This window comes from Urocitellus parryii, chromosome 15 (genome assembly GCF_045843805.1).
Source record: "Urocitellus parryii isolate mUroPar1 chromosome 15, mUroPar1.hap1, whole genome shotgun sequence".
Lineage (NCBI taxonomy): Eukaryota > Metazoa > Chordata > Mammalia > Rodentia > Sciuridae > Urocitellus > Urocitellus parryii.
In genome coordinates, this window is record NC_135545.1 from 33,185,259 (window position 1) to 33,202,227 (window position 16,969).

Sequence of the window (16,969 nt, forward strand, 5' to 3'; positions counted from 1 at the left end):
TTCTGCCAGTCAATGGCAGTTTAAGGGCCACAGGGCGATAAGATCTGCTCCCCATCAACGCCCTGCCAGCCCCAAGGGAGGGAACGAGAACCAGCAGGCAGGGGACCCACAAGTCCTCTCCCCCCAGACCAGGGTGGAGCCTGCCCAGAAGGTACAAAATTGACCCTAGCCTGGAGTCCTAGGCCTGGAGTCTTTGCTTTCTGGGCCCTTACCCCTTCCGCTGCTGGCATGGAGCTGGGGACACGTCCTGAAGAGGGAGGGGCTGGAAGTCCAGGGAAGGAGGGTGGGTGAGCCTAGGTGTTACCAAGAACCGGGAAGATTCGTTACAAACATCACGTGGTGAACATGAACTTTGCAAAAAGGCGCACAGTGCTCGTGACCTTGTGTCATGGAGGTCTGGTCTGGGTTTCCTGCGCTCGCCTCTTAACGGCCAACTCGAGGCAGGGTCCCGGGCCGGGGGACCCAGCAGAGCCTTTGCATGACCCCCTTTGGGGTGATTCTGTCAGCCCTGGTGTCCACAGCAGCTGCCCTTGGCCTCCTTGGCCCTGGGTCGCCTCATTGTATATTCAACCAGCATTTATGGAGCTGGTCTAGTTGCCGGGATTGTCACCCACACACCAGGCCAGGTCCTAGCGAGCTGGATGAACACTTGCTAGAAAGTGCGCCAAGGTGTGTGCACTCCTCTGCAATTCTGTGGGCCTCCTGGATCCTCATCCTGCAGAGTGACCCCCTGATCCAGTGACTCCAACATAGTCCCAGCACGCCACCTGCCCCTTCTGCCTGCCCCATGGCCAGGCGCGCCCATCCTGTGCCTCTCTGGCCCAGGGCAGCAAGGGGCAGCACAAGCCTCTCTAAGTTCCAATCAGTTCATACAGCTCATGGGGCTCAGAGTCCCTGGGAGCGGGGTGAGGAAGGGAAGGAAAGCGTGTCCCTCTGTCTTCTCCAGGGGATGAATGGAGCCTGAGTATGAGCAGAGTTCAGGTGACAGAGCAGGCAGTGGCCTTCTGGCCTCCCTCTGTCTCCTGCCTCTAGTAGGATCAGCTCATCCTCAGGTCAGGGGCCCCCTCCTCCAGGAAGTCTTCCCTGGCTGTCCCCACCCTGACCCTCCTCCAGGGCCTGTCGCATTGCTGTGCTAGCAGCACAGCTGGGCTGGACCGTATCCATGTCCAGTGTCTGCACTAACTCCCAGCACGGTGCCCCGTCCATGTCCCAGGCTCCCACCTCCGCCCATGAGGATGGTCAGTAAGGGTTTGTTGGAGAGGTGAACAAAGATCAATGGTTTTCTTGGGAGCAGCGAGCCCCGCCCCCTTCAGAAGCAGGAGGAGATAGGTCGAGCTCAGGGCCCCCACCAAGGAGGGCTCTAGGGTCAGATTGTGGGCAGAAGGAGGGAAGTAGCACCAGGCAGAGGAGAAGCGGGCTGCGGTGTAGACGCCACGCCTCAGCTGACCTGAGGGGAGCCGGGTGTCCTGGAGGGAACCAGTGCAGGGAGCCAGACCTTTCTGCCCCACATCCGTCAGTCCCTGGATGCCCTCCTGTTGGGGGAAACGTAGCCATGGGGGAGGGGAAGCAGTGGGGTGGACAGTCCTGCAGCAGCTGGAGAAATAAGTCCTTCATTTCTGGGGATGCACCAAGCCTCCATCCATCTCATCTCTTAAAACCCTGATCCACCTCTTTCAACCTGCTGCAGCTCAAATTCAACCACTGTCCCCCTGGTGACCAGGGCTTGCTTCCGTTGCCAATGTGCATCTAAGGTGTGGCCTCAGGGGACTGGCAAAACTGGACCCAGCCTGGCCCAGCCTGGCTCACCTCCCCCCTCGGGAGCGGGGGCTTGTGGGGAGGCTTTGGGAGGAAAGTGCTGGCTCTCCGGCTCCCACCTGTGCCCTGCAGGCAGCACCCAGGGAAGTGTGCTTCTGTGGTTGATGCTGACCGGCCCCAAGCCCTCAGGGCGCATGTGTCTGCTGGTGGCTGCAGGTGGTGGGGCTGCTTGCACACAATGACTTCTGGATGCTAAGACGTCTGTGGAAGGACAGACTTTGGTATTTGGAGCAGGGAGACTTCAATGTTCCACTCATGTATTAAGAATATTAAATACATCAAAATAAATACCACGCCCCACAACGAGAGGTTCGTGAGCCTGCTTGGTGGGATTCTCAGACCCCAGGCCATCTCTAGGTCCCCCGCCCCGGGTCCTCTCTGGTGGGTGCTTGCTCCTTCCTTGGTCCTGGCTGAGGATCTCACTGCCCCCAGACTGCAAAGAGCTGCCCCAGGACTCAGTGGGTGTCTCTGGGTGGCCCCGTCCTGCTGGTCTGGGCGGGGCCCTGTGTCTATGGCCGGGCGGCAGTGGGCACGTGCTCCACCTCCCACCCTGTCTGGGGACCCTGCTGGCCAGCCGAGGGCGGTTTGAGCCAACCTCCCCGCCCTCTCCCTGCCACAGCCCAGCCTATAAAGCCACCCCGTTTGTCCTTGCCGACCCTGGACCCCTCCCTGAGACCCAGAGCCACCATGGCCCAACTGCCCACCATGGAGACGCCCGGGGACCCTGCTCTGTGCAGAGGGCGCTTCACCATCAGCACACTCCTGGGGGGCGATGAGCCCCTGCCACCAGCAGCCTATGACAGTAGCCACCCCAGCCACCTGACCCATGGCAGTACCTTCCACATGCGCACCTTCGGCTACAACACCATGGATGCGGTCCCTGCCTATGAGCACTACGCTGACAGTGCCCTGCCCGGGGAGCCCCGCAAGGTCCGGCCCACACTGGCCGACCTGCACTCCTTCCTCAAGGTAAGGGCCGTCTCTCAGAAGATGAGCCACTTCCCTGCTGTGTGACCTTGACCCAGTTACCTAACATCTCTGAGCCTCAGTTCTGTCACCTGTGCTGTGGGGAAGGATAAGTGTCTTCCTCAAAGTCAGAGAGGTCCAAAAGAAATAGTGGGAGAGAGGGGGGTCGTGAAGCTCAGGGTGCATATTCTAATTCATCTTGTCCAGTCACTGGCCACCGAAAGAAGGGCAGGCTGCCTAGGGAGGAAATGGGCTTCCAGTCCCTGGGGGCACTCAGAGGGAGGTTGTGCAGCCTGGGAGGTGGGACAGGGAAGGGTGGAGGGCTGGGAGCTGGGCTGTCCATCCCCATGGGGTGTCCTTTTCCCATCTGACAATTGGGCAGAATCATTCTGGTTCTGGGCTGAGACTTGCTCAACTTGCAGGACTCCTTCTGTCCCCAGAGCAAACCTCCATCCTGGCCTCCGAGGTGGAGGCCCCATTGTCCCATGCAGGGCCTCTGAGTGGGGGGCTGGGAAGAAAGGCCCAGAGAAGAGCTGCCAGAGGGGGCACAAGCTGGGGGACCTACCTTGCCCTGGCCAAGTGGTTTCACCTCCCTGGGGTGACAGTAGCCCAGCCCACCCCTAGGCTGTGTGCAGCCTGCTCTGCCCCAAGGCCACTGCTCCCCAGCGGAGAGGAGGTGCCACCGTCAGGCGCGTCCAGAGCTTCCAGGGCTTTCTGTTTGGAGCTTTGTAAAATCCGGGGAGCAGCTCTGTGTGCAGTGAGCCGTGCTGGGGGCTGCTGGCCTGTGACACGTGGCGTGGTGGCACAGCTCGCTGCCCGCCTGACCTGTGGGCTCTGGGCTCCCAGCAGGAGGGCAGCCACCTGCATGCCCTGGCCTTCGACAGCCGGCCCAGCCACGAGATGACGGACGGGCTGGTGGAGGACGAGGCCCGCACCAACAGTGACAAGAGCCCCGGGGAGCCCGTGCGCTTCGGCTGGGTCAAGGGCGTGATGGTGAGTAGGGTGAGGGGGAGGGTGGAGCTCTGGGCCTCACACGTGAGTGGCAGCAGACCCAGGGCCCAGCCTGGAGCTCAGTTTCCCTAACAGGACAGCGACCTCAGTTTTTCTCTGGGTTTTCCTCCCCCCATTTCTGTCCCAGGTCCTGGGACCCAGATCTACACTTGGCCACAGTAGTCGTGTGGCCTTGGGCAAGTTACTTACCCACGGTGCCTCAGTTTCCTCATCTGTGAAATGAGCCTTAAATGAGAACGTGATCCATGCCTGTGGGAGTCAGTAGGAAAAAACTATGTCCCCCACCCGCCACCAGATGGCAGCACGAACACAGGCCACAATCGTGGGTTTTGTGTTTGATTTTTTCCCACTCCCCTTCCTGAGGAGGAAGGAAAGGTTGCTGCAGTTTACAGCACAAGTCAATCTGCAGGCGCAAAATAACCACGCTGACTCTGCCTTGGAGGACACTACGGGCTCTGCAGAGGGGACCACACGGGGTCTGCAGGAGAAAGTTCTGGCCTGGCGCTGGGGGCTGCAGGCCAGGTTCTCCTCTTAACCCTGCCCACTGTCACTGGCTGTGACTCTTTCTCCATCTAAACCCCAAGCCCTCCTCCGACCCCCAGAGAGGTTCAGAGCCTGGGTCTCCTTCCTGAGCTGGGTCGGCCAGAGCCTGGTGTGGTCCTCTTTAGCATCTCGCAGCAGACCCAGGACCTGGGAAATCTCCCCAGTTGTGCAAACCGCATGTCCCTACCCGCCCTGCAACCTGGTGGAACCGAAGACGTACCAGGCGCTCCCACCTGGAACTTGGGCCTCCATGGGGGCCTCTGGCTGGGCTTTAAATCTCGAAGCGGAGGTCACTGCAGCAGGAGCTTTGATTTCTGTTGTGAGCGGGAAGCAACTCAGCCGCGTTCGCTGGGCTGGCCTGGAATGTCAATCCTGGGCCAAGAGCTGGCCACTGGGGCCAAGGCTGGGCTGGGGGGCACATGCTCCTGGGCTAGGGATAGGGCGAGCAGCAATCATGCTGTAGCCCAGTTCAGGCCCTGATGGGCGGGGGACAGGAGTGGGCAAGAGGAAGCTGGATGTCCCCTCCTGCCCTTCTGCCCCACTGAACCTGCTGAGTGGGAATAGCACAGGAGGGATGCAGGTGTCCTGCAGCCAGCAGCCCAGGGCCATGCCATGACCGGGGACAGGGATTCGTGTGTTGGGCCTTGGGTATCGGCTCCCCGGGGTCCTCTGACCTGACTCTCCTCTCAGATCCGCTGCATGCTCAACATCTGGGGTGTGATCCTCTACCTGCGGCTCCCCTGGATTACGGCGCAGGCGGGCATTGGTGAGTGCCCCTTGGGGAAAAGGACCCCGAGGGAGTCCTGGTCCTCCACCTCCCAGGCCCCTTGGGAGCAGGCTTGAACGTGTGCTGCAGAGACCACAGGCCAGGCATGCTCCTCCTGGGCACAGCCTTGGACCCCTTCAGGGACCAAAGCGAGGATGGCATGGCACAGACTCAACAGACCTGCAGCCAGCCGTCCCAGGGCTCACCCTGCCCGGCCTCAGTGAGTCACTTCACCTCTCTGAGCCAATTTCTACAGCGCAGCACGCAGATTCGGGGCTTGCCTTTGGAAGACAGAGGTTCGGAAGCTAGTTCTGTACCATGCTGTGTGATCTTGGGCAAGTTTCTTCACCTCTCCGAGCCTTGGTCTCCTTATTAGCAAAATGGAGCTGATGGTAGTACCTGTTGCAGAGCCACTGTGGGGTTTATAGGGTGCAGGAAGAGCAGCCTAGGATTTGGCACCCAGAGGTGCTCATCAAGGGGTATGGATCACTTCCTTAAAGGAAGCTGCCTTCCCTTTCCTACGTAGCAATCCCTTCATGTGGATCCTGAGCTCCCTGACTAGTCAGAATAGGCCAGAAGGAGAGACCCATCCTTCAGATGACAAAACCAAGACTCAGGAGGAAAGTGACTTGGGTGGCACTGAGTAGTAGGCAGATTCAGGTCCCCCCAGAGCTCCTCGCCTGGGAACCCCACTGAGCTCTGGGGCTCCCCCCACAGTGCTGACCTGGGTCATCATCCTGCTCTCCGTCATGGTGACCTCCATCACAGGCCTCTCCATCTCGGCCATCTCCACCAACGGCAAGGTCAAGTCAGGTGGGTCCGCGGCTCCTCTTCTCCAAGGCTGCCCCAGTCCCCACCCTGGGAACGGACTCTGAACTGCTCCCCACCCGTGGGATGCCCCAGGCCGCTCCTGAGGTTCCAGGTGGGGGCTCGGGAGGGATGGCCTCGGTTACTCCTGCCCTGGGAGCCCCATGTCACCTCTCCTCAGCCTCGGCCTGCCCTAAGCACACCCCACCCCACCCCCCGGCTGACTCTTCTGGTCTCCTGGCTCCTGGCTCGGCCCTCCCTGCCAGGTGGCACCTACTTCCTCATCTCCCGGAGTCTGGGCCCTGAGCTGGGGGGCTCCATCGGCCTCATCTTCGCCTTCGCCAATGCTGTGGGTGTGGCCATGCACACGGTGGGCTTCGCAGAGACCGTGCGGGACCTGCTCCAGGTGAGGTGGCGCTGGATCCCCAACCCCGCCTGGATCCTTCCTCCCCCCCCCCCGCCCAGTCTCACCCTGCTGGCCACTGTGGGTGACGATGATGACCATCCCCACAAGTGCCCTCTTGGGGCATGTGCTGCCTTGGGGGCCATGTTGTCCAGGCCCATGCAGAGCCACCTTGGGGGACTGTGGGCCAGAAGGAGCTTGTATGGGGATTTTGCTATCAGGGGGCACCCACACAAAGGGGAGGGGTCTGGAGCAGTGGGGTGTTCAGAGGGCAGCCTGTGCCCCTCCCCAGGAGTACGGCACACCCATCGTGGACCCCATCAACGATATCCGCATCATCGGCGTGGCCACCGTCACGGTGCTGCTGGCCATCTCCCTGGCTGGCATGGAGTGGGAGTCCAAGGTAAGGAAGGCCCGGGGGAGAGGGGCTGGAGAGAAGCGGGTCAGCCCTGGTTCTGGCCCTTCTTATCTGTATTAGCTGGGCTCCAAGTTCTGCTGCTATGACAAAGAGACCCAAGTCAGCAGTGCCTCCAACAAGAGGGACTTTGATTCGCTTTCATGCAACAGTCCTGGTGGACGTGGTCCAGGGCCAGCATGGAGGCTTCCACGGGGGTAGTTGGACCCCCAGACTCCTCCCCTCTGTGGCCTCTGCATCCCTGGAGAGTGGCTCTCCTGGTCCATGGTGGCTGCCCTCACACTGCCCACAGTCCAGGCAGAGGGAGGGGGAAGAAGGGCGAGATGGAAGGGAGGAGCCCCTTCCCTTCCTTGATGGCTCAAGCTGAGAGCTGCCCCTGTTGCTCCTGTGTGGCCAGAACCTGGCCTCAGGCCACGTGCAGCTGCAAAACAGGCTCATTTGAGTCTCCTGTCCAGCCATGAGTCAGGGGCTCAGTATATGAAATAAGGAAGTGTTGGGTTACAGCCTGGGACTCAGCCAGAAGGGGCCCACGGGCAAGGCAGGACCCTGCCCTGGGCCTCCTGTCTGTGGCCCTCTGATCCCTTTCTCCAAGCACCAACTTAATCCCAGATCAGGCTCACTCATCCTTCTCCTTTATGCATCTGCTCAAAAGTCTTCTTGAGCCTGGGGCAGTGGTGCACGCCTGTAATCCCAGGACTCGGGAGGCTGAGGCAGGAGGATCACAAGTTCAATGTCAGCCTCAGCAACTTTGCAAGGCACTTAGAAACTAAGTGAGATTCTGTCTCAAAATAAAATGTAGAAAGGGCTGGGGATGTGGCTCAGGGGTGAAGCATCCTGGGTTCAATCCCTGGCACCAAAAAAAAAAAAGTCTTTTCCTTGGCGTCACCTCCCCAGGCCACCTTGCTCAAGTAGCCCCAGCTCAGTCCCATCACACTCCTGTTGCTGCTCTAAATTCATCCCACCCATCAGCCAAGACAAGAGGCCGGGGCCACCTTGCCCGCTGCTCTATCCCAGCTCCTCCAACAGGCCTACTGCGGAATGGCCGAGAGTGTCTGCTGGGGTGAGGGGTGGGCACATCCCCCCGTGGGGCCCCCGGAAGATGCGGAACTGCAGTCTCACCTCGAGGTCCTTCTCCCCCAGGCCCAGGTGTTGTTCTTCCTTGTCATTATGGTCTCCTTTGCCAACTACTTGGTGGGGACCCTGATACCCCCGTCAGAGGACAAGGCCTCCAAGGGCTTCTTCAGTTACCGGGGTATGTGAAGTTTGGGGTCCCTGGCCATGGCTCTGGGGACGGGGACAGTTTGTCCACAGACCTGGCCCACTGTGGGGCACCAGGAGGACGGGCTCCCCTTCGCCCACAGCTAGAAGCTGCTGGGGAGTCGACGGCCTGCCTGGCTGGTCCTATACAGCCACGCGGTCCAGGCAGCCCTGACTCAGGGTTGTGTTCCAGGGGACATTTTTGTTCAGAACTTGGTGCCCGCCTGGAGGGGCATCGATGGCAGCTTCTTCGGGATGTTCTCCATCTTCTTCCCCTCGGCCACCGGGATCCTGGCAGGGGCCAACATCTCTGGGGACCTCAAGGTGAGCAGAACACCTGTTCCTCCTGCATCCCGCCACTGCAGGGGGCTGTGAGGACAGTCTTGCGCCTTGTCCCAGCAGGATCTGCTGCCGGGCAGCATGGAGGTTGGCATGAGCTGGGGCAGGGAAGGGGGTCAGAGCTTCAACCAGCGCAGCCCAGTTCTACTTGGTCCAATCCAAACCAGTCCCTTTCTATTCTATTCTGAGGCTGTTGTTGATACACCTGGGCTTGAGACCTGTGCAGCACCCCAGTATGTGCTGGTCCCCCGCTAGTTCCTGGGTCTCTGGGCCTTAGGGAAGACCCGCCCAGCAGCCACATTCTGAAACTCAGTCTTGAACGTGAACACCTGTGCTGGGCTGACCTCCCGGGATCTCTGCAGCTCCTTGGCCTGGTGATCCAGGCTCCAGGCACCTGTCCAGCCTCATCCCCAAATGCTGTTACTGTCCCCGTGACCCTTGCTCTACCCCAGGATCTGCTGCCCTCAGCCCCACTGCCCACGTGGTTTTGACTGTGCTGGACTCGCCACCTGGGGATCCCTGGCCTGTTTCTTCACCTCCCAAGTTTCCGTTTGTCTCTGGCCGTTCTCCCAGGGGTCGTGGGTCTCCTAGAGTAACGTCGTCCACCCATCCGTGTGTCCCTGTTCCCAGCTTTCAGTCAGACTGTTTGTTGATTGAATTGTGGTGGAAGGTGGTGTGGGAGGAGAAGTTCGAAGCCATACCGTGGGGAGGACAGAGGATGTCAGCAGAGACCCCAGGAAACCTTCTGGGTGGAGCAGGGGCTGGGGCTGGGCTTTCAAAGCTGAGAAGCAGAGGCGGTGGGGCAGGGAGCTTTGCTGGCAGGAAGATCCAAGGAGATGGTGCGCAAGAGGGGGTGACCGGCGGAGGCTGGTGCCCTGCTGGAAATCAGTCGCCCTCCCTGCAGTCTGCAGCCCCCAAAGGGTTCTTGAGTGGATTAAGACAATCCTCAGATCAGCCCAGCTCTAACTGGCTATGCCCCGGGCGTGTACCGTGGGGCCGGATGTGGGAGCCTTGTCCAGCCCTCTCCTTCCCCTGGACAGCAGCCAGCAGAGGCCTGGTCAGCCTGCCCTGAGCTCCCGCCTGTGCTCAGATAAAGCAGTTCATCTAGCTGCTGTGTCAAGCTTCTCGGTTACTGAGTGGCCCAGGGTGCCAGCAGTTGGGCCGGGCCGCTGCCTCTGAGCCGGTAAGGGGTCACCGTTGTGCTGTCCCAAGTGCTGCCAAGCCTTAAAAGGGACACTGGCTCCTGGTTCTGTTCACTCAGCAGCAGAGGTCCCATTTATGGCCTCGCTGTGGGACTTTGGGCAAGTGTCCCTACATCTCCCTGGGCCCAGCTTCCCCAGATGTACAGGGGGCAGGGCAGGGTGACAGCGCCTGGTCCCAGGAGGACGTGCTAAGAGCTAGCTGCAAACATTGTCACTTCCTGATGCCACAGACAAGCAAGCCCTCAGAGAGGTGCAGTGGTGGCCCAGCCACACCGACAGCACGGACTCTGGAGTGCCAGTGTGTAGAGCAGAGCCCCAATTCAATCACAATCATTTTGTCACTCGACAGACATTTTTTGTGCTGTTCCAAGACCTGTCCATGTGCGGGATGCTGCCCCCGCCTCTAAGAACTCCCATTTAGGGTCCTTGCTGGGGCAGGTGGTTTTGTGTTTCATAGATGAGGAAACTGGGGCTCAGAGACAGGAAGGGGCTTCTCCCAGGTCACACAGCTAGGACGGGACGGGCTGGGACGTGGACCCACCTGTGCCTGACTTGTGAGCCACCCCTGAGATCTCAGACCGAGACATGGGGGTGGGTGGGGGGTGAGAATACAAAAGTGTCTCCTCTCACAGCTCAGGAGTCTAGAAATTGAAAACCAAGGTCATGACAGGGCCACGTTCTATGTGAAGGCCCCGGGGAACTTCCTGTCCTCATCCTAGCTCTGGTGGCCCCTGACCATGGCGTTCCCTGACTTGGAGTCCCTCGCTCTAGGCTCTGCATCTCTGATGACGTGGCCGTCTCTCCTCTGTGTCTCTGGGTCCTTTCCTCCTCTTACAACAACTCCGTTACTGCATCTGAGGCCACTGTGATCCAGCCTGACCTCACCTCAGCTAATCACACCTGCAAGGGGCTTGTTCCCAACCAGGCCACGTTCTGAGGCTCCAGGTGGATGTGAATTTGATGGCGTGGGAGGCTGGCCTGGCCTTTGGGGCCAGGACTCCATGTCATGACCCAGTCAGTCCATCCAGACATTGGGTCGGGCTGGCAGGACCAGGGCTGCAGAGCCCCCAGGTCAGAGACCCCAGCAGAGACCAGACCTGGAGGCCCTGAGACACCAGCCTCCCTCTGGGCCTCCCCTCCCCTTTGCTCCGGCCTGCCACACCTTTCTTCCTCTTGACTTATCTCTACTCTCTGGTTCCACCTGTTGACAGGGCAAACTGGGGAGGTCCCAAGTAGGCAGACCTGACACCCGCCCCGCTCTGTGTCTGGAGCACGGAGCTGGTTTTGAAGTCACTGTAACAGTCCCAGCCTCTTGTGCTCTGGATCAGTGGGCAGATCCTGAGGCTGTGGACACCAGTGTCAGGGGCAGGATGGAGCCACCAGAAGCCCTGTGACTGGGTCCCCTCACAACCCTGCCCTCAGTTCCCCAGGACCCAGGTGCAGGGGCGCAGGCCACTTCTTAGGAAATTATGTTTGAGAAAGTGCCTGGGAGGGGGACCGCACAGGGGAATCCGTCCCCACTGTTGGGAAAACACCAGCAGGAGGCGTGAGTCTGGGGCTTGTCCTCACTCCTGTTTACTGGACAAGTCAGTCACGCAGGATGTCACATGTGGTGGCAGCTGGTGGAGCTGGGCCGGGTCAGGAGCTTGGTGTGGGTCCACTCATTTTCTCATATGTTACAGACGAGGCCAGGCATGGAACAGTAGCCACTGCCCAGCCGGTCACCTGGAGTCCACCCCAGGCAGGCTCACCCAGGGCCTGCCGTCCTGGCCCCTCCTCCCATATAGCCAGGGTCCTCCAAGCCCAGGTGTGGAGCTGTGGGATCTTTTGTCCCACCCTGGGCTCCCTATGCCTTAGATGTGGCCCTGTCCCCTGATTGTGGTCACATCCCTCCTGTTCGAGTCCTCAATCCCAGGTGTCTCTCTGTGCTGAAAGGGGGCTCTGAGGGGCCAAGGTCAGGGGTTGACCTTGACAAAGGGTGGGGCTGCCTGACGCACCCCTCCTGCTGCAGGACCCTGCTGTGGCCATCCCCAAGGGCACGCTCATGGCCATCTTCTGGACCACCGTCTCCTACCTGGCCATCTCAGCCACCATCGGTGAGTGGCCTGCCAGCTGGTTGGGGCAGGGAGGACCCTGGTGCCACCCTGCAGAGTTGGTGAAGCCCAGACACTGGAGGGGGCCCCAGGGTGGGGTCTGACCCTAACAGGAAGACATGGCAACCCAGGAAGTGGGTCCCTGAGTCCTACCTCTGGGGCATCTGTCACCTTGGCAGTGACCAGAGCAACTTCATAGCGACTGGGGCCAGGCCCGGTTCTTCTGGTCCCGTCAACGTTAAGGTTCTGGACTTGCGAAGGTGAAGACCCTACAGGTCCAGTCGTGCTCTGGGCCTCCCGTGGAGCCCGTGGTGATGATGCTAGCAAGTGACTTGCCACTGCCCAGCCCTTTGCTTGGCTCACCACACTTCATCTGGTCCCAAAGGAGAAAATGAGGGGCTCAGAGAGGTGGAGGGACCTGCCCAAGGTCACACAGCCTCTGAGCAGTGGAGCCAAGCTTTGAATCCAGGCCAGGGCAATACCTGACTTGAGCGGAAGCCCTCACAGAAGGAACCCTCCTTCCCAGGGACCACCTGTGAGGCAGGTGTCCACAGACGGCCAGGGGATTTGGCCTAGTTTATGACCACTCAGGGCTCGAGATCCAGGTCTGTGCTTTCAAGAGGACGTTGGGCAGAAGCTCTCTGTGCCTCTGTAAGACAGGAGGACAGCGGAAGGGCAGCACCGCTCTCCCAGGGTGGTCGTGAGGGGCTGAGTGCAGTGTCCGGCATGTGGCGGTTCACTTAGGCCTTAGCTGTGCAGCCCCCTCCTCCCCCTCTCCCTCCTCCTGATCCCCCTCCCCCTCTCCCTCCTCCCACTCCTTCTCCCCCTGCTCCCCCTCCCCCTCCCTCATCTCCCTCATCTCCCCCTGCTCCCTCTCCTCCTCCTCCTTCCCATCTCCCCCTGCTCCCCTCCACCCCTTCCCCCTCCCTCATCTCCCCTTGCTCCCCTTCCTCCTCTTTCTCCCCTCCTCCTCTCCCCTCCTCCTCCTCTCTCTCCCCCTCCCCTCCCCATCTCCCCCTGCTCCCCTCTCCTCCCCACTCCTCCCCTCCCCCTCCCTCATCTACCCCTGCTTCCCCTCCTTCCCCTCCCCCTCCCTCATCTCCCTCTGCTCCCCCCTCCTCCTTCTCCCCCTGCTCCCCCTCCTCCTCCCCCTCCCCTCTCCCTCCCTAATCTCCCCCTGCTCCCCCCTCCTCCCTTCTCCCTCCTTCATCTCCCCCCTCCTCCCCTCTCCCTCCCTAATCTCCCCCTGCTCCCCCCTCCTCCCTTCTTCCTCCCTCATCTCCCCCTGCTCCCCCCTCCCCCTCCCTCATCTCCCCCTGCTCCCCCTCCCTCTCCCTCATCTCCCCCTGCTCCCCCTCCCCCTCCCTCATCTCCCCCTGCTCCCCCTCCCCCTCCTCCTGTGATAAAGGGAGAGCTGACCGCCCACAGCTTCTCATCCCTGCAGCCGTGGCCAGCATGCTGGGGGCAGGGGAGTTGGGAAGGGAGACCACCTCACACCCCTGCCTCCTCTCAGGCTCCTGTGTGGTGCGTGACGCCTCCGGGGACCTGAACGACACGGTGACCCCTGGCTCTGGTGCCTGTGAGGGGCTGGCCTGCGGCTATGGCTGGAACTTCACCCAGTGTGCCCAGCAGCACAGCTGCCATTACGGCCTCATCAACTACTATCAGGTACCCGCTCTGGCTCTGGGGGACCGCTGCTGGGACTGGACAGGTGGACAGGGGACGAGTGGGCCTCCTGTGCTCCCTGAGAGGGCACCAGGAGCCCCAGGTGAGGTGGCAGCCGTGGCCCCAGCTCAGGCCCTCGTCCCTGCAGACCATGAGCATGGTGTCGGGCTTCGCGCCCCTGATCACCGCCGGCATCTTCGGGGCCACCCTGTCCTCTGCCCTGGCCTGCCTGGTCTCTGCTGCCAAGGTCTTCCAGGTGAGGCTGCAGACAGGGCCCAAGGTAGGGACAGACCGGGCTGGAAGACCCAGGAGGAAGGGTCCCCAGTGATTGCTGAGGGGTCACGTGACAGGGACGTCTAGAGGAAGGAGAAAGGGCCAGGCAAAGGCTCCTGCAGGGAGCGGCCCCTCCCAGTGGGTGGCCTGAGGCTCACCTGCCCTCTGCCCGCTGCCCGACCCCCTGGGTTTGGCCCTGGTCCTATCTCCATGGTGACAGGGAGGGCTCACCCATTTAGCAGAACTAGAAATGGGGACCCAGATGGAGGAGGTGCCCTCTGATACTACAGAGGGGACCAAGCAGGAGCTAGAGCCCAGAGGGCCCTGGGAGGCCGGGGGGCACGTGGCAGCCAGGGAGTGGCCACGGTGTCCGGTGCCCACAGTGCCTGTGCGAGGACCAGCTCTACCCACTGATCGGCTTCTTTGGCAAAGGCTACGGCAAGAACAAGGAGCCGGTGCGCGGCTACCTGCTGGCCTACGCCATCGCAGTGGCCTTCATCATCATTGGTAAGAGGCTGCCGAGCCCGGCTGCCCCCTCCCAGCCCGGCTCCTCTCCCCGCTTCTCCCCCAGCCAGGCCTGGTCCGTGAGCACCCAGAGAGGGGCACTTTCTTTGCTGCTGGGCGTCCAACCTGGGGCACGCCACACCTCTGAGCCAACCTGGAGAATGGCCCCCGAGTGGGCTAGCCCCGCCTGGAAGGAGCCCCCCTCCTCCAGACAGCGAGATGGCCCTCATGCCAGCGTCCTGGCAGCTGGGATCCTCTTCCCCTGAATTCCCAGGCTTAAATGAACCCCCAGGCTGCCTTGGGAGCCAGGCCACTCTGACGGGTCCCTGACTGGAGCTGATACAAATGGCCTGGTCGGTGTCTTTGTGGGTTATGAGCTAGAAAAGCCACTTTCTTGGCCCTTGGGCTTCACGGTGGGAAACACCTGGTACATCAATCAGGTAGATCCATTTTTTGCCCTGGCTTTGCCAAGTGGTGGCTGTGGGACCTTGGACACATGACTTCACTTCTCTGGGCCTTGATTTCCTCATCTTCAGAATGGGAGCAAGATTGTGTAACAGGTGTGCCACAGGTGGGCAGGAAGAGACTTCGAGTAAGCACAGCACAGCACACACACACTCATATGCACACTCACACACTCACACACACACGTGCACACACCCAGTACTTCCTGATAACTCAGCTAAGGAAACACCAGGAGAGAAGTGGCCACACCCAGCATGGACAGTGGCCAAGTGGGGATGTCCATAGTCCTTGCTCCCTATGTCGCAGCTTGTGGGGACCTTCCTGCCACAGCCAGACCCCTGCCTCCCAGCCTGGCCTCACCCATTACCAACCGGAGACCTGCCCTTCTGGTCACTGCTACCGAAGGGAAGCTTTCCAGGGGATGGAGGAGTCTAGACAGGGCTGCCATGGCACGAACCCACCCCTGCTGCCTGCTCACCCCGCCCCTGGCTCGGAGCCCATGCCTCTGCTCTGGGCGTCCAGGCTGGCTAAACTGCAGACCATGATCTCAGGTGCTCTGGGGCCTGGGTCTCGCAGCGATTAGATGGGATCATGGGCAGAAGGACCAACACATAAGAGGTGCTTGCCTTGTTTGGGGGATCCCCAGAGAGGCCCTGTGCTTCACGTGCACAGGTTTATCTGGGGACAGTGACAGGGAAGGGGTGACAGTTCTCAGGCTTCCTGGGTGTATTCCTTACCGTAATTTGTGGTCAAAAATGTCCCAGCCACTGCCGCTGGTCATCCCGTAGCCTGACGGGAGCACTCCCACGCTGCCCTCGTCCACTTAAAAGTTGACAGCTTTCAGCTTAGAAGACTCCATCCCTTGGAGCTTCCCAAGAGGAAGGACCCACTTCACAGAGGAGAAGGTTGAGACTGACGGAGCCGAGCAGCCTGCCTGGGGTCCCATCTCTGAGGGAGGGTACCGTGGCAGGTGGGTTGCCCGACAGATCTTCCTTTCTCCCCGGGTCCCTGAAGCTGAGCTCAACACCATCGCGCCCATCATTTCCAACTTCTTCCTGTGCTCCTACGCCCTCATCAACTTCAGCTGCTTCCACGCCTCCATCACCAACTCACCGGGTGAGCAAACCCTGCGCCCTGCACCCAGAGGCTCCCGAGGGCTGGGGTTGGAGGTGGGCTGGCAGGCGGGCAGCCCCGGGACCCTCTTCAGGTGGAATGGTAGAGAGAGAGCTTCCTCTACCAGCACCAGCAAGGAACCTCATCCCCAGAGAGGGAAGGGAGAACTTCCCAAAGTCAGACAAGGTCGTCACATACAGTGCTGTAGGTTGCGCACTGCACAGCTCTGGTTACACCGCTCATATCCCGGCAATGGGACGTCATGGATTTATATGTTTTCGATGAAAAACTGCTGGCAGATGGCAGTAAAGAGAAGTAAAGAGGAAGCCCACTTAGCCCCAAATTGCCACCTTTTACATCACCCACAAGTGCATGGTGCCCTGGGGCAGCTCTCCACTAGCAATGGTTCTGGCCTGGGGGAAGGGGTGTCAGGCAGAACCATGCCTCCCCCTCCCTCTAGCCTCGGGAACCTGGGGAGCTGGCACCCTTGCTGTTGTCAGATGTCCTGTGGCCGGAGTTGGCCAGAGTTGGATGCCTCCTCCCCGGTGGGCAGGCGTGCGGTTCTCCCCAGAGCCTCCAGGCCCAGCCGGGAAGAAAGGCCGGTGGGGCCCCTTGAGTCCCTGGCTAGCAGGCACAGTCTGGGACCCAGGCCTTGGGCACTTTGGACGACTGCTGCCCAGCGCTGTCCTGAGGAGGCTCCTTAGTGCAGGGCATGCTGCTGACCCCAGCCCCCGCCCAGGGTGGAGACCCTCGTTCCAATACTACAGCAAGTGGACGGCGCTGTTCGGAGCAGTGGTCTCCGTGGTCATCATGTTCCTGCTCACCTGGTGGGCAGCCCTCATCGCCATCGGCGTGGTCATCTTCCTCCTGCTCTACGTCATCTACAAAAAGCCAGGTACGTGGGCACAGGCCATCTGCGCTCAACCCTGCCCAGGGGCCAGGTGCCCTCTGCCCACCAGGAGCCCAGACCTCTGCATTAGAGACCCAGGACCAGGGATCTCCAGCACAAAGGGCCCTGGGTGGGCTTGTAGGGCCTCCCACCTAGGCCTGAGGGGTGGCCAAGGGGTGACTGTTGGAAGGACAGGTGGACCAAGCCTGGACTTGGAGGTGTGTCCACGTGTATGCAAGCAGCGATCCGGGGTGACAGGGATCCAGGACACACAGCTCCAAGAGAGAAGTCTGCGCTGGCACCTGGGCTCTCAGGGTCACGAGGTCTCTCCGGGCAGGAGTCCGTCTCCTGGAGTTCCATGCCTTGATGCATGGTGGGCCGCCAGCCCCGCACTCATTGGGCACCTAGCAGCCCCGCTGACCTGCCCTCCTGCCACAGGGATT

At 60.9% G+C, this 16,969-nt stretch overlaps 1 protein-coding gene across 6 annotated transcripts in view; it reads left to right on the forward strand.

Annotated features, from left to right (window-relative positions):
• The first annotated feature begins 2,502 nt into the window (after window positions 1-2,502).
• Window positions 2,503-16,969, forward strand: part of Slc12a3 (solute carrier family 12 member 3) — a 31,866-nt gene continuing 17,399 nt past the window's right edge. For 3 of the 6 annotated variants that reach the window (XM_026395670.2, XM_026395672.2, XM_026395673.2), the window contains exons 1-14: window positions 2,503-2,784; window positions 3,628-3,774; window positions 5,026-5,101; window positions 5,819-5,914; window positions 6,175-6,314; window positions 6,604-6,714; window positions 7,867-7,978; window positions 8,177-8,307; window positions 11,536-11,620; window positions 13,131-13,285; window positions 13,431-13,538; window positions 13,939-14,062; window positions 15,539-15,640; window positions 16,377-16,532. In XM_026395670.2, coding sequence (XP_026251455.2) covers window positions 2,503-2,784; window positions 3,628-3,774; window positions 5,026-5,101; window positions 5,819-5,914; window positions 6,175-6,314; window positions 6,604-6,714; window positions 7,867-7,978; window positions 8,177-8,307; window positions 11,536-11,620; window positions 13,131-13,285; window positions 13,431-13,538; window positions 13,939-14,062; window positions 15,539-15,640; window positions 16,377-16,532 — 1,825 coding nt within the window. The remainder of the gene's footprint in view (window positions 2,785-3,627; window positions 3,775-5,025; window positions 5,102-5,818; window positions 5,915-6,174; window positions 6,315-6,603; window positions 6,715-7,866; window positions 7,979-8,176; window positions 8,308-11,535; window positions 11,621-13,130; window positions 13,286-13,430; window positions 13,539-13,938; window positions 14,063-15,538; window positions 15,641-16,376; window positions 16,533-16,969) is intronic. The other 3 variants (XM_026395671.2, XM_077793007.1, XM_026395674.2) reach the window with 1 other exon arrangement.